This window comes from Sinocyclocheilus anshuiensis, unplaced genomic scaffold, assembly GCF_001515605.1.
Source record: "Sinocyclocheilus anshuiensis isolate Anshui unplaced genomic scaffold, SAMN03320099.WGS_v1.1 scaffold869, whole genome shotgun sequence".
In the NCBI taxonomy this organism is placed as follows: Eukaryota; Metazoa; Chordata; class Actinopteri; order Cypriniformes; family Cyprinidae; genus Sinocyclocheilus; species Sinocyclocheilus anshuiensis.
In genome coordinates, this window is record NW_015558630.1 from 213304 (window position 1) to 229886 (window position 16583).

The 16583-nt window shown below is 35.5% G+C and overlaps 1 protein-coding gene and 1 pseudogene across 1 annotated transcript; both read right to left on the reverse strand.

Moving 5' to 3' along the window:
- The window catches only part of LOC107680751 (transforming growth factor-beta receptor-associated protein 1 homolog), an 8526-nt pseudogene extending 8156 nt beyond the window's left edge, over positions 1 to 370 (reverse strand).
- A 3174-nt stretch (positions 371 to 3544) lies between these two features.
- On the reverse strand, positions 3545 to 6851 carry LOC107680759 (four and a half LIM domains protein 2-like). Its single transcript, XM_016476803.1, has 6 exons — positions 6793 to 6851; positions 6408 to 6578; positions 5721 to 5895; positions 5384 to 5553; positions 4144 to 4330; positions 3545 to 4039 (listed from the first exon to the last, which is right to left on the reverse strand). Exons 2-6 carry the CDS (start codon positions 6564 to 6566, stop codon positions 3888 to 3890), a joined length of 843 nt encoding a protein of 280 aa, XP_016332289.1. The 5' UTR covers positions 6567 to 6578; positions 6793 to 6851; the 3' UTR covers positions 3545 to 3887.
- Positions 6852 to 16583: the final 9732 nt, after the last annotated feature.

The window sequence follows — 16583 nt, forward strand, 5'->3', positions numbered from 1 at the left end:
GAACCGCTGACTCACTGACATAGAAGAGTGACACATTCTGGATTTTTTTCAGGGCTGGAATGAGTTCCAGGGAGAACATGTTAAGCACCGTGACCGAACAATCCCAGAGAACTAAGAGGTGATTCAGAACAGGGACCGCCGTCAGCTGGCTGATTGCTCCACTTCGGCCCATCTGTCTCTTCCCCACATCCCGCACTGAAAGGCTTTCTTCACTGCTCATGTTATTTACAGTGAGGTACTCAACGACTCCCTCTTTGGTCCCAATATAGAGGTTTTTACCAAAACACTCCAAACACTGAATGCTGAATTTGTCTTTGCCTTTCCCAGAGGGCATTTTTTGAAAGACTAGCACAGGGGTGAAGACTTTCATGATTATTTACTCTTAATTTAGGTCTCAGTGGCAAAAATACACCTAAAAATAAATGAGAAACATAGTAAATTGGGCAGAGAAGGAAAACAACCTTCATTAGCTCAAATATCTACATGCTGTAAAGCTAAATAAAATGAGTAAAGAACGGTCTCACATTGTTATGGACGTCTCTTTTTTACTCAAGTGTATTTTGGCCTTGCCATGTGACTCTCATCTTGAGAGGAAGTTGGTGTCAGCAGTTTTACTGCTTTTACTCTGAATGGATGGTTGATTGCACAATGCCAAATGTTCAAGAAAGACTAGAGACATAAAACCTTTAGTTAAACATTTCTTATTTACTCTAGAGATGTGCTTTTTTAAAGTGTATAAAAGGAAACTAAAACAGCGTGGTTGCTTCAGCAAATGCATTTTTATCTTACGTTTGCTTTTGCTCACATTATCAGTTGGGATTAGGGTAGGGTTTTGTTTAGGAGTATGTTAATTTCAAACGAAATAGAGCATTCAAGGAATAGATCACTCAAAAATGAAATTTTGCTGAAAATGTATTTGCCACCAGACCATCCATGATGTAGATGAGTTGGAGAAAATTTGGAGAAAATTAGCATTACATCACTTGCTCACCAATGGATCCTCTGCAGTGAATGTGTGCTGTCAGAATGAGAGTCCAAACAGCTGATAAAAACATCACAATAATACACAAGTAATCCACACTACTGCGGTACATTATTTAATGCTTTGTGCAGCCAAACGTTGTGTGTTTGTAATAAAAAAATTCATTATTAAAGCATTCGATGGACTGGAGTCATGTGGAGTCATTATGTACAATATAACAATATACATGTACATTCTTAAAACTAAAGGTTCCAAAAAAGGTTTTTCACAACAATGCCATAGAACCACCATTATGGCCGCCAGAAAGAACCTTTCAGTGAACAGTTCTTAAAAGAACCATTTTTTTTTTTCCACTACAAATAACCTTTTGTGCATAGGAAAGGTTCCAACGGATGTTAAAGTTTTCTTTATTTTTAAGAGTGTACTTCATTTTGAGTGTTTCCACATGATATTGCAGAGTTTACAAGTTGCAATTACAAGTTCTATGAGGATGTGAACGCATTTTACAAGTCAGAATCTTGTAATTGCAGTACTTTTGTCTTGGCGTGAACGCACCTCTACTCACTTTATTTCGCCAGCAAAACATAAATGGAAAATTACTGAGAGCGCCTTTAAAAAAATGAAATCAAAATGGGAATATTGTGGCCTTTAGATCATGTTTGTTTTTGAGGTTTTATGCTAGTTTATATCACAACAAATTAGCCGTTTTCACGCATGTAAAATATACAGACTTTCTCTCTGATGCGGGATAATGAACCAAAAATATCAATGACTCATCTTGTTCCCAGAGACATACGTTTAGCTAAGCTTAGATAAGTGGACCCCTAGAATCATTCCCATTTTTTACCTCCTTTATGGTGACCATTAATATATGCATTATAGTCATAGCCACCATAAAAGGAATAAAAGATGGGAATAATTCTGCATGTTTATGTATATTTACACTTAAAAAACGGGCAGTAGACAAGAAGAAAAGTTTATTGACCAAAAGAGCATTTCGTGTGACACTTGAACTTCAAACTTCAAACATTTTCAATAGTATTCCATGCTGGTTTAGTCTTTATGAAGACAGTTGTTTCCAAATCATTGTTGAAAAGTTATTAAACAATACATTAAGCATCCTAATCAGCAGGCCACACAAATAATTAATCTATATATTCATTGTTTATTCATCATTCCATGTGAGCAGAAATCCAAATCTACAGTTATTTTGCCCTCATTAGCTTTCCTGCTATAGTTGGATGACTGTGCTGCTCCTGTGGTTGTCTGACCCAGTCAGGTGAGCTCACTTCTCCCTGCCACAGTCGGTGCACAGGATGTCATCCCTCTGGGTGAGGAATCCACGGCCCACCAGAGACACAGAGCACTGCATACACGTGAAACACTCACTGTGCCACTGCCGCTCTTCAAACGAGATGTACTTAGCACCTGCCAAGCCTGGACACACACACACACATGGTTGTTTTACAGTCGAGCACAATGCTGATGAATTTTTTTATTTTAATTTAGAGGCATATAAGATGTCAAGAACGAAAACATACTAGTAATTGGTTTGGTGCAGCCCACTGCCACCAGACCATCCAAGATGTAGATGAGTTGGAGAAAATTAACATTACATCACTTGCTCACCAATGGATCCTCTGCAGTGAATGTGTGCTGTCAGAATGAGAGTCCAAACAGCTGATAAAAACATCACAATAATACACAAGTAATCCACACTACTGCGGTACATTATTTAATGCTTTGTGCAGCCAAACGTTGTGTGTTTGTAATAAAAAAATTCATCATTAAAGCATTCGATGGACTGGAGTCATGTGGAGTCATTATGTACAATATAACAATATACATGTACATTCTTAAAACTAAAGGTTCCAAAAAAGGTTTTTCACAACAATGCCATAGAACCACCATTATGGCCGCCAGAAAGAACCTTTCAGTGAACAGTTCTTAAAAGAACCATTTTTTTTTTTCCACTACAAATAACCTTTTGTGCATAGGAAAGGTTCCAACGGATGTTAAAGTTTTCTTTATTTTTAAGAGTGTACTTCATTTTGAGTGTTTCCACATGATATTGCAGAGTTTACAAGTTGCAATTACAAGTTCTATGAGGATGTGAACGCATTTTACAAGTCAGAATCTTGTAATTGCAGTACTTTTGTCTTGGCGTGAACGCACCTCTACTCACTTTATTTCGCCAGCAAAACATAAATGGAAAATTACTGAGAGCGCCTTTAAAAAAATGAAATCAAAATGGGAATATTGTGGCCTTTAGATCATGTTTGTTTTTGAGGTTTTATGCTAGTTTATATCACAACAAATTAGCCGTTTTCACGCATGTAAAATATACAGACTTTCTCTCTGATGCGGGATAATGAACCAAAAATATCAATGACTCATCTTGTTCCCAGAGACATATGTTTAGCTAAGCTTAGATAAGTGGACCCCTAGAATCATTCCCATTTTTTACCTCCTTTATGGTGACCATTAATATATGCATTATAGTCATAGCCACCATAAAAGGAATAAAAGATGGGAATAATTCTGCATGTTTATGTATATTTACACTTAAAAAACGGGCAGTAGACAAGAAGAAAAGTTTATTGACCAAAAGAGCATTTCGTGTGACACTTGAACTTCAAACTTCAAACATTTTCAATAGTATTCCATGCTGGTTTAGTCTTTATGAAGACAGTTGTTTCCAAATCATTGTTGAAAAGTTATTAAACAATACATTAAGCATCCTAATCAGCAGGCCACACAAATAATTAATCTATATATTCATTGTTTATTCATCATTCCATGTGAGCAGAAATCCAAATCTACAGTTATTTTGCCCTCATTAGCTTTCCTGCTATAGTTGGATGACTGTGCTGCTCCTGTGGTTGTCTGACCCAGTCAGGTGAGCTCACTTCTCCCTGCCACAGTCGGTGCACAGGATGTCATCCCTCTGGGTGAGGAATCCACGGCCCACCAGAGACACAGAGCACTGCATACACGTGAAACACTCACTGTGCCACTGCCGCTCTTCAAACGAGATGTACTTAGCACCTGCCAAGCCTGGACACACACACACACATGGTTGTTTTACAGTCGAGCACAATGCTGATGAATTTTTTTATTTTAATTTAGAGGCATATAAGATGTCAAGAACGAAAACATACTAGTAATTGGTTTGGTGCAGCCCACACATTTCTTGGCATACAGATTGCTGAAGCAATCGAGACAGTATGGGTAGTTTTCTCTCGAGGTAAAGCGCTGGCCTGCCAGTTGTCCCTTGCATCCAATGCAAGTGAAACACTCTCGGTGCCAGGGCTTATCATGGTACGTGACACCACCAGTTGTTATAGCCTAAAGAATTGAAAGTGATTATTTCAGTATAGTATAATAAATTTGCAATATTGTCCAACACTTAAAAAAAATATGAAAATACCCAAAAATGAAAATCCCAATCCAATCCAATGTGATTTGCATGGAAACATTCTTTTTTTTTTTTTTTAATGTAAGCATGAAGGTCCACCCCTGTACCTAAAATGTCATTGAGCGTAAGCAAATCTACCGAAAGTGTATGAATGGGAATTGAATTCACCAATTTGCCAAAACAGTTTTCCATGCAGCTTTAATAAATGGCGACTATAGCTTTCAAGGTTAAAAAAACAATGCAAAAGCATTATGTATCATAGTCCATTCAATTCATCTGCTATATTCCATGTCTTTGATGGCAAACGATAGCTTTGTTGAGGATTTTGTTATAGTTATGGTGATTTTAAATGCTTTTTGAATCTTGAAAGCTCCAGTTGCATAAATAAATTTTTATTTTCTCTCACAAATCTTCTCTTTTTGTATTCCACATTTTAAAATACTGGAACAACATGAAGGTGAATACAGGTGAGTCACTTTTGAGTGAACTATAACTTTAATGAAATGTAATAGTTTTACATATGTCTGATCTGATTCCTTCGCAAATGTACTGTATATGACTTACTTTTTACAAGCACAGCATTGGTAGGCAATTTGCTTCTCAAAACTTACCTGCAAATCATCTGAGAGTGTACGAATTACATCATACAAATTCATACAAATTTGCCACCAGTTCACCAAAACATACAATTGTTATAAGCTGACATGAGAGTTAACAATGAAATTCTGTCATTGTTTACTCATCCTAACGTCATTCCAAACCTGTATGCTTGTTATTTTCCATGCAATTGCATTGAACAGTGGTCAAAGCTTTCAAGGTTCAAAAAAGACCTTCACAAACTTTTTCTATTTGTATTCCACATAAGAAATAAAGTCATATTAGTTTGGTGCAATAAGAGAGTGAGTCATTTTTGGGTGAGCTGTAACAGTAATACTGTTTTTCAAATGTCTTATTCCTTCACAAACACAAGGTAAATGACTTACTTTTTTACAAGCACAGCATTGGTAGGCGAATTGCTTCTCAAAACAAGGGACACAGAAGTAATTGTTATCTTTAGGGATGAAAGACTTGGTTCCTATTGGCTGCTGACAGCGTTGACACAGAAAGCATGTCTCATGCCAGCTGTTGCCTTTGTACTCCATTTTTCGTGATCCTAACACATGAGCAGAAGGCAACCTTTATACACCAAGATCCTTAATATTTTATAAACCACCTATTTTTAATACAAACACATGCTATTAAGATATTTTTAGGGGGGAAAATCATTTAGTTACATTTAATTTCTCGAGAAAAGATAAAGAAGAGAACAAAGTGTTCTACCTGGCATGACAGTCTTCTTGCAGGTGTTACACTTTGAGGAATGCTCATGAGAATAGCACTCGGTGCAAAGCATAAGGTCATCTTTAGCAGCAAATGTTTTGTCCACCAATGATCGACTGCACTTGCCGCACGTGAAGCAATTTTCATGCCAGTGCCGGTCTTTGTAGGAGAGATCCTTCATTATGCATGCAGAGAAAGTCTAGTTATAAGATTGCAAATCTGTTTTGACTTTCTGTCACTCATTAATCCTTTATTAATGGATCCTTTTTTACATTTCCAGGGTTCTTAAAAGCGAAAGTCATCATAGTTGGGTAAACTTCTATAGTGGTGAATGGATACTACAACAAATATAATTTGTGTTCCCATTTGAACCAAAAGCAAAAGGAAAAAATCCATGATAGCGTTTCAATGACTTTCCAAAAATATTTTGATTGATTACACTGGCCAGAAGGGAGTTTTGAAATGTAATGCCAAGGTACTATAACACAAAGTTTTGTCTTATAAATATGCATTAATTAAAAAAAAAAGAAAAAGAAAGAAAAACTTTTTTACGTAAGTCTGTGAAAAGGGTCCATTGTTCTCACAAATGTTTGATTTATGGTTGCATTGTATTAAAAAGTAATTCAATGTCATTTTCAAATATAAATGTGTGAATTATGATGTCAGTAAATGCTTTCTTATGCCTACCTTAGAGTTGCACCCAATTGGCAAAGAACACACTTCACAGCAGTTAGCAAACAGATTCTCATAGCACTTTGTGCAGTATTGGGTGTCCTCTTTTAGGATGTATTTCTTTCCAAGCAAAGTGTCCTTGCAGTAATGGCAGTCAAATCGTTCCATAGACATTGTTGTTTATGTCTTAAAAGCAGTAAACAGAACCATAAAAATGTTACAACATACCAGGCTAAAGCAATCAGGGCGGTGTCATCCACAAAATACGAACGCCTCTTAAAATAGACACAACATGCTAAAATGATGGTCTCTGCAAACAAGGTCCCTTCCGTGCGATCCTAAACCCCCTTTAAGGTATCAGGAGAACAGCTTGCCATCTGTAATAGTGAGTAAAACTCACCTTCGGTGGCTCAGTGGGCTTCTAAAGGGGTTGCAGGGTGAGATGGCCAGTGATTGAGGGGTTGCATTAAAATGAGCCTCTATAAATACGATTGCTCTTATTAGCTGAAATCCCTGGGGAGAATGGCCCAGTTGCTGATCTCTGCACCTTTTATGGGAGCCCAATCACAACGCATGCCTTATGGTCAAGATATGTGAATGGTGCCACTGAAATGTTATTCCTTTTGTGTACTCTTAAATCAGTGTTTGGACTTTTGGACAAGTACTTTTTCATTACATATTATTCCTGTAAGAGTTACAGAAATCAGCATTTTAGCTAAATGAATTTGTGTCAAATGAATCTTTAACACATTATCTTCATAGTTACAATACTTCATGTCTCGCGTTTCAGTGAAATTAGCGATTGCTCTGTCCTCGGATACTGGATATCTTACTGTATCCATATCTGAGCCCTCAAGCAACTGCTGAAGGCTTAGAGAGAGTTGAAAGCAAATGTTGCAGAGGTTGCCAAGCTTCTCTGCAACCATTAAAATTGCTTTGGGTTGATTGGACCTGTGATTACAAGAACTATGAAGCAATTTCCACAACTTAACAGGTTTCACACAGGGGGGGTCTGTTAAATATCTTAAATGTAAATGTCATCTAGAGTTGGTTTTTGACATTTACATTTAAGGGATATACCCAGATAACAGGGAACATTCTCAGTACTTTGGCTAACGTTCTGGCAAGGTTCTCTCAAAGTTATGAGCAGACATTCTTCCAGTAAGATTAATAGAACATTCATTCAGAGTTATGTGGTCTTTAATAATGTTCTTATAATGGTAGCATCGTTCATGGAGGTTTTTTTTCTGAAATGTTTTAATTGGATGTTTGACTAACATTTTTTTAATGTTACTATGTGTCTCAGAACGTTCAGAGAACATTGCTGTGACAGAAATGTAATGTTCTTTTAATGTTCGCATAACCAATAAATAAATAAATATATCAATAAATAAACATTAAAACTGGACGTTTTGAATGTTCAGAGAACATTCAGAGATAACTTTTTCAAAACTAAATATTCTACCACTAAAACGGTAGCACAAAAACTGTATTTATACATTATTCATGAAATTTTTTTTTCTGAAACGTTTTAGTTGGATGTTAAATTTTATTTTATTTTTTTTAATGTTACTACATGTTTCAGAACATTCAAAGAACATTTAAAAGTAACTTTCCCATAATGTTTCAAAATTTCAAATTGGAATGTTCCCTTAATTTTCACATGATCAAAAAACTTTTTTAAAACGTTTAAAATATTTAGAGAACTTTCAGAAAAAACGCTTTCATAACTAAGTGGTTAGCATGAAAGTTAGCAAAACATGCCTAGAACATAGTTTTGTTTACTGTATATATTAGTGCTGCAGGGATGATGTATTTTTTAGGCCAAAATCCAGACACTAGCATTTTATCACTTCTAGTTCCATCATTGAAGTCAATGGGTTTTTTGAATAGGTTTTTGGTTAAATGCCTAAAAAAAGGGTCTGTGGTTTTGTGGTTCGTGTTTTATTCTACAACATAAAATACATTAGTAATACTCCTTGTGATTTTTTTAAAGCTTTTACTTGTCTCGAAAAAGGCGGTTGCTAACAAGTAGCTAAATGGGACTGCAGAGGTTTTCGGGGACAGTAAACATTACCATGCCAAACAGGAAAACTCATCTACTCACTAGTCCGCTCTTGCAAACTATTACATAAACTTTCAGGGATTTTTTTTAAAATAAAGACTGAAAGACCTGTCGTTGGAAGCTTGATGGTGGTGACGTTGAAGATTGTATATAGGCTTCATTTGTGAAGATTATCACGATGAACAAAATGTGTAAGAGTCAAACCTTTGTTGGTCAACTTATTTTCAACAATAATCTAAAAGCCAATGAAAAAACCCTCATCACTGCAGCAATCTATATATGTGTATGTATATATATATATATATATATATATATATATATATAGCATCAGGCTGTAAACCCTTTTTGTTCTACATGAAGTGTAAGAATTTAAGGCCTACTGTATAACTTTCAAAATTCAAACTTATTTTAAACATTCAGACAAGTTTGCTTTTCTGTATTTCTTCTGTTGCTGTAATGCTTTTGCAAAGCTTGCAATAATCTAATATATAAATGTATCGAACTGTAATGAACAGACCAGTTTCGTTTGCAGTATTTTGCACTTGATACTTGAGCTGCATCCAACTAATTAACAATGAGTCTCTGAGTTTGTAGTCATATCAATTATCAAGAGGATGAGAGAAATGATCTCGGTGCAAAAATAGCTCAGAAGGTCAGCAGTTAAAGAACTTAATCCATCATGCATGCGCATAGGGAGGTCAGTCTATTAGAGAAAGTAGTGATCAATACTACCTTAGACTTTCTGCAGTTTCTAGCTCACATCATCTGTCTTGATGAATGAAGGGAAAAACACATTCATTGCTTGGCAATTTATTCAGTATGATTCTTCTTTGCAAAAGTGTCTCGTAAAGTGAAGTGTCCTGGATGCCAAAAGGGACAGTTTGGAGAACCGCATGCCACAATTATGTAACTCTTGACAGCAGTATTTGGAGTCTCATTATCTGTCCTAAGCATTCATGTCTGTCTTTTCGTTCTCTTTACCAGGTGTCAACATGACCTGCTAGATGTTTGATTTGATGAACATCCATCACCAGGGGTTTTTAGCTCAGAGCACGGCTGTTGCGACCACTAGATTAATCTCCAACTGCGCACCTAGCAGCTCGTCTCAGAACAAACAAACATGCACAGACTTTCGGTTGCTAGGCATCCCAGAGCATGCAGCACGTTTGACTAAAACTAGACAAGTGAGTCAGAGTAAAATGTGTGTATATTTATGTGTTTGTGTGATTGGAGAGATTAAGAGAGGAAGTGTTGGAAAAGAAAAATATCTTTAAACTGAAATATGAATAGATGGAATCTTTTAAATAAAGTAATCAGAATTACAAAGTAGCATGTAGCTAATGTGTCTGTTGTAATAAATCACTAATATTTCTGGACTTTTTGCCATTTTGTTGAAGTGGAGGAATGGCGGCAAATGATGGGGATGTGTGGCCAGAAACATATTTTACACAAGTACCTGAACGCAAGCACTTTTAGATTTGCTTGACGTGTAAGTGCATCCCAAAATATATCAGAATGCAATTCTAATACAATGCATTTGCATTGATTCTATTTCTACAGTCAGTTTACTCTTCCAGATCAACTTCTTTCATGGTGGAGCAATTATTAATCCAATAACAAGAAACTCATCAACACTTTTATTTCTAGCTACCAGAATTTTGGCATATTTGATTTAATAGCAGAGATATTTGAAATTAATTCTACTGCCCCTTACTGAGGTTTGTTACCACCACAGTAATGCAATAACACAGTTGACAGTGTTATTTTAGCATTTATTAATATACTGCATTAGCTTTTATTATTATATTATTATTTTTCATTTTAATTTTAGTTTACATTTTTAGCTATTTTGTTATGTGCTTTTGTCATTAGTATTTTTTTCTGTTTAGCTTTGATTGAATTATTTTTAGTTTAGTTTTACTTTTGATTTAGTACTTCAACTTACTCTTATTTGTTTTGTTTAGTTGCCAAGTCAACATTTCTAATTTTAATTTCAGGTTTTTATATAATATTTTGCTTCAGGATTTATCTCGTAGTCATCTAATGTTTAAAGTTTTCTATCTAATATTTCTGTTTTATTTTATTTCGGCTTTATTTCAATTACCAAAAACAGTTTTAGTTAACAATAACAACCCTGACAGCTGGGTCCACAAATCTGAGACCACATTGAAAATCTGATATTTAAAATCCAGTTTAAAAAATGTATTAAATAAAATAAAATAAAAAAATGTAAGATGAAGGAACATTTTTAAAAAATAATAAAAGTATATGTAATAAAATAAACATAAAATAAAGTTCTTTGAAAATCTTTTTGTTATGGTCATAATTTCTAATAAAAACATTAACATTAATTGAGAAAATACAAAATATAAGCATTTTCACTTAGTGGTCTCAAAAGAACAGTGCATTCCAATGCATTGGCCAAATATTCATGCGCACATGTGCTAACTTTAACAAATGTTTTTTTTCCCCCCTTTTACAAATGTCAGAAACAATAACCACATCTTACAATCATACTTACCAACAGTCTATTTAATCTGTTGTGACACATCTGCTGTAAAATCTGCTGATCTGACACTGATTATGAGAAGGCATCTCTTCAGCTACATCATTCTCACACATTCTACTCAGGACTAAGATGCTTAACAAAGTGTTGACAGCATAAGTGGAGTCATTGGGTTGAGATCAGGTGGCCTTCACAGCAATAAGTGGTCTCACACCATTTAGTTTCTCTGAGTTGACGATTGCCTTTCACAGCTGCCCCGAGCAGGCGAGGATCAGCAGAACTCTCAGTTGGAAATAAGATAGGCTTGGTGGACAAAGAGACAAAGAGGCAAAATACAAACCCTATGATCTTGCAGAACCGTACACCCCTTCAGGGATCCTGAGGCGCTCTCTTGGCAATGCCCAGGCAGGAATGGCGGGACAAGGTGACAGGAAATGTCATAAAAGCTGATTTAACCCATCCAAAGTCTTTATGATATTCTGGTCTCTAGTTCTAATTCTCTAGCCAGAATTTTGTCTGTTTTATAAGGTGTCATTATCATTTGTTTATTTTGAGCTGAATTATTATATTTAACTAAAACCATAAAAAAGTGTACAACTTGAAAGAAAACTTTAACTGAAATAAAATAAAATATAAAACAACTTATTTTATTTCATCTTGCTGCCAAGGCAACATTTCTCATTTTCATTTAGTTTAACTAGTGTACTAAAATAACTAAAACTTAAATACAATTTTATGAAAACTCTATCGACATCGGCAAAAAATGGCAAAAATACAACAAATTTACTAAACCTACAATGAAAAAAATACTAAAACTAAAAAAATATATATAAACAGAAAATATAAAAATAAAAACGAATTCAAAACATGAATAAAATAACATTGATTTTGAGATAACGAATTGCTAATGTACATAATTATTTTATTTTATTTATCATTTGTGTTTTTGGAGAATCCTGAAGCAATTGTCTATAGCTAAAGCAAACATTTATTTTATTTATGAATTCCTAATGAATATGCCGCCAAGTGATCCTCTAGAGAAATGAAATGGCTTTAAATTTCATGGGTAGATTTCATTGCATTGCGGCAGCAGTACTTGAGATGGTATTGTGTAAAATCTGCTCGCTGATCTACATTATTTTCTCTGTTTGTGGATTTTGTTGATCAGATCTTTAAATATCCCAGTCCAGAATAGAATTTAATTCTTAAGCTCTGTCCTATATGGATTTACACACTGATTATATTCTGGTCCTCTATGCCCACGCAAACATACACACAAACAAAAACACACATTCCCACTTCAACATAATACTGAAATATGTAGCAACTGGATGAACTTTACCACCTCATTTGGCATATAGCCTGAACAACTGTCAGTCCTACTGTTTTGAGGAACAGGATAAGACTGCGTCACCTTAGTGGGTTCAGAAGGATAATTCCAAATGCCAGAGTATCAACACAGAGAGGTCACAACAACAGCGAGGGATTTGATGGCCTGCACACCAAACTGCCCCTTTGGTGTCATCATTCAGCATACAATGGATTTGGTGGGCTATTTTTACCTTTGCACGTATGCAAAACACTTGCATGATTTGTAGCAAGCAAGGTAGGAGTTCAGTGAAACACGATAAACCTCTCAAAGACTTGCAGAAGCAACCTAAAATGGCATGGTTGCTTCAGCGAATGCGTTTTTATCTCACGGTTACTTTTGTTGCAGTTTATGGTAGGGTTTCATAAAAATGACACATTATTTTCATAATAATGATAGAGCATTAATCTTTAAGTGTCACTTGCTAAACACTTTATTTACGAACTGCAGCAAGAAGTACAATAGCTAGCATAATAAAACATTTCCAGATTCGCATTCACCTAGTTCAGATAAAAGTGCTTTTAGTGCAACCCCTGGATATTAAATTTGAGAGCCTTTTATCATTTTGCAGAAATGTCACTACAGGCATGTTTTTGCAATGAGCCTGGGTTGGTTTTCTGAAGTAATAAGACAATGTGTAATGTTTAATGTTTAAAAAACATATCTGGAATTTAGTCATATTTAAGAGTTACATTTTTAATTTTGAGTTGCACTGATTTCGAAGCCGGAGGATAACATCTTAAATTTGGGTTGTATGGCTTCAGACGACTTGGTATACGTAGTTTTACAAGTCATATGTACTACTTTTGTGGTATTTATTTATTTATTTTGATTTATTTTTTATTAGCTTAATCCCAATGAACTATTTGGGTTCATATTATGGCAAAATGTAACATTTTGGATAAATTTAACAATTAATTTAATATGTGGGTGAGTAAATAATTGGTTGTTGAATTATTCCTACATGTTTTTTTTCACACTTGAAGTCAGGATGGGAAGCAAAATGTTCTGTGAACGTAATTTAATTTTCATCTCTTTATTTTACTAACAGACATCTAGAGTAAATAATTTGGCAAATAACAATGTTTTGGCAATTAACGTTGCAATGAATAGTTCTATACACCCTCGAGTTACTCAGCACAATAGGAATGTGGGTCATTTTGCATTAGAGTCCATAATGCATAGAGGAGATATCATACTCGGTGCCGGCGTCAGTGCGACCAGCCTACATGTGTGAGTCAGCAGGGGCTCTGAGTCAGTGTTGAATTATTCCTACATGTTTTTTTTTCACACTTGAAGTCAGGATGGGAAGCAAAATGTTCTGTGAGCGTAATTTAATTTTCATCTCTTTATTTTACTAACAGACATCTAGAGTAAATCATTTGGCAAATAACAATGTTTTGGCAATTAACGTTGCAATGAATAGTTCTATACACCCTCGAGTTACTCAGCACAATAGGAATGTGGGTCATTTTGCATTAGAGTCCATAATGCATAGAGGAGATATCATACTCGGTGCCGGCGTCAGTGCGACCAGCCTACATGTGTGAGTCAGCAGGGGCTCTGAGTCAGACACCGCTAACACACTCATACTGCAAAGGCTGTTTTAAAGGGTACCAAGAGCTCACAGCCAACATTTTGTGCACAGGAAATAAAGATACAGAGGTGAAGAGAGAGAGAGAGAGACCACAAGTCAGTAATTATGGTCAGTAAGTAAATAAGCAATCGTTGATTCACTTTGTACAGCAAGATGAAACAATAAACAGTTAATTCTTTTTTCCACAGTTCACATTTTTAGTCACAACACATCTTTGTACTGTCATCAGTTCAATATATCACACTTGAGAATGAAAGAAACTTTTAGCTTTTAGGTTTTCCAGTCCAACAGTATTCAAAAGACTAGTTCCTAATCCCAAAAACGGTACGGATGTTCATTGTGGAAACCGCTTTAGAGACAGAAAATGGCCTCTCAATAACACTGCCATCTTTGTCTTCAGTAGGAGACTTTTCTTCCTCGGTGCAAAGGCTCAGAGAGGGCTTATTTTGTCTGTCTCATTTCAGTGCTTCATCCCCGTGGCATTCACTACAGTTTTGAGATCGTCCAACAATACTGCTATTTACAATGCCTAAAGAGCATTCACGGCAAACCGATTATCTTTGACAAACACTGATCTGAGATGTGTAGTGGAGCTTGTGTTACTACACATCATCTCGATTTTCCTTAAAGTTCATATAAAAAAGTCTGGCTTTTTGTGCACATTTGAGTAATATACAGATGGACATTGTTAAAATAGCACTTTTTTTTTCAAAACGGATGGTCCCTCATGAATACAAAAGATAAAAACCCAGGCATGAAATATTTAACTGCTGATGTTACAGTTAATACAGTATGTTCAATTTGACAGACACTGGAACACAACAACAACAACAATAACTCACAATCATGTGTGCTTCAGACATCAAAACAACAAGAATATACATGTGATTCAAGACTCGTGAGTGCCTGGGCCTGGAAATGACTGATAATCCTTATAAACAAAATGTGTACTACAAATATCATCAATTAAAGTGTGCTTTATCACATAAGCAGTGCAAAAATCATTTTCTTAATCGCTTTTGTCTTGGTCTTTTGTCTCCAGTAAAAATATGTAAACATCCTTAAAAGTTACATTTGCTTGAGGTACATCAGTCTGTGATCCACAGCTGAAAATGTTCTCATTGATCAATAATAGAACTCTTCAACCTCATCTAATATTAGACTGACTACATGTATGTGAGCACATCTAAAACAGTCCTTCACCATTAAATGAAAGCGGATCTGATAAATGGGATGACCTGAATCCCAAAGATAAAAGATCAGAAGCATCACTTTTGAGAAAGAAAACTTTGGCAGCAAACAAATCTTCTAAGTTTCCATCTGAAGCAACTTCAGAATTAGAAAAGCGAGTCATTATGCTTCTCACATTATGATTTCATACATCTCGTACATCCGAGCACGTCGAAACATTTGGCAACATTTGGAAAAGAGTCTTCTGCATTCCTGTGAATATAGCACCACCCACACATGACTGTATGCATATTAGCCTCCTGCTATTGATTCAACACTTCACTGTTAAACAAAAGTGACATTTAGAAGACAGAACTTCACAGTACACATTGATACTTCACAGTATCACATATCCAAGCCATGTACGCTACTTAACAGCAGTGGTGGACAGTAACGAAGTAGTTTTACTTCGTTACTGTACTTAAGTACATTTTTCAAGTATCTGTACTTTACTGGAGTAGTTTTATTTTGAGTAACTTTTACTTCACTACATTCCAAAGCATAAGATCGTACTTTTTACATCACTACATTTCATAAAACATATCGTTACTCCTTAAAATATACAGTATCACGTGCTCCGAGACGCAGTGTCTGATTCATGAACAAACTGATTCTTTTCAATTAACCTGTTAAATCGGTTCACAAATCGCACCAAACGATTCATTCACGAATTGGAATGATCCGATTGCAGCTGTTCTCGAGTTGACAACTCACTGATTCAAATGATCCGTTTAGTGCGAGTCTCCAGATAACTGAATTCACAAGTAAGAACCGGGAGATCTTGTGAGCGCGTGCGCGTCTGATGCTGTTAAAAGTAAGTTACTAATGTCGAATTTTAGTACTAATTATTGTAAATGAAAATCATATTTAGGTCAAAGCTGTCAGTTGTTTGTGAACTAAATCAGCTGTAAAGGGTGATCTGTTTAAGCCCACTGAAATGCTTGAATGCAGACACATTAACATCAGAGTCTCTATGTTTTAGGTCAAAAAACATTAAAATAACACAGATAAAATAAAATAACTCATGCACGTTCATCTTCCCCGCTGCTGTAACGTTAGCAGTTTTACTAAAATGCTATGCATTTATAGCCCTATGTGACGTCTGTTTTTAAATTGTTTGTCAGCACACATAGCCTAAGTTACTATGATCAACTAGCCGAGTAGACAAATATAAATGTTTATTCATAACCATGCTAAAAATAAGTCAATGTTAGCTGATGCTAACTGTCTAGCCAACGAGCTTGCTGGAGCTAAACTGAGTTAATTTTTTAAAAATAAAGTCCAAATATTTTTATTCAACCACCTAGATAGATTACATCTGAGGGAAAAAGAAAGAATGTGATGTTCAGAACATGGTAACTACAGTAATTATCAAAGTGGGAAGTGATGCCCTCTGGGGGCATTTGGCCAGGGGTGTTTTTACA

What these genes read in the sequence shown, in the direction of transcription:
- LOC107680759 (XM_016476803.1), bottom strand. Translation starts at nt 6,566, where the DNA reads ATGTCTATGGAACGATTTGACTGCCATTACTGCAAGGACACTTTGCTT. An exon ending in CAAGAAGACTGTCATGCCAG is followed by an intron (nt 5,554 to 5,720) that starts GTAGAACACTTT and finishes CTCATGTGTTAG; the next exon opens with GATCACGAAAAATGGAGTAC. An exon ending in CTGCACCAAACCAATTACTA is followed by an intron (nt 4,040 to 4,143) that starts GTATGTTTTCGT and finishes GTGTGTGTCCAG; the next exon opens with GCTTGGCAGGTGCTAAGTAC.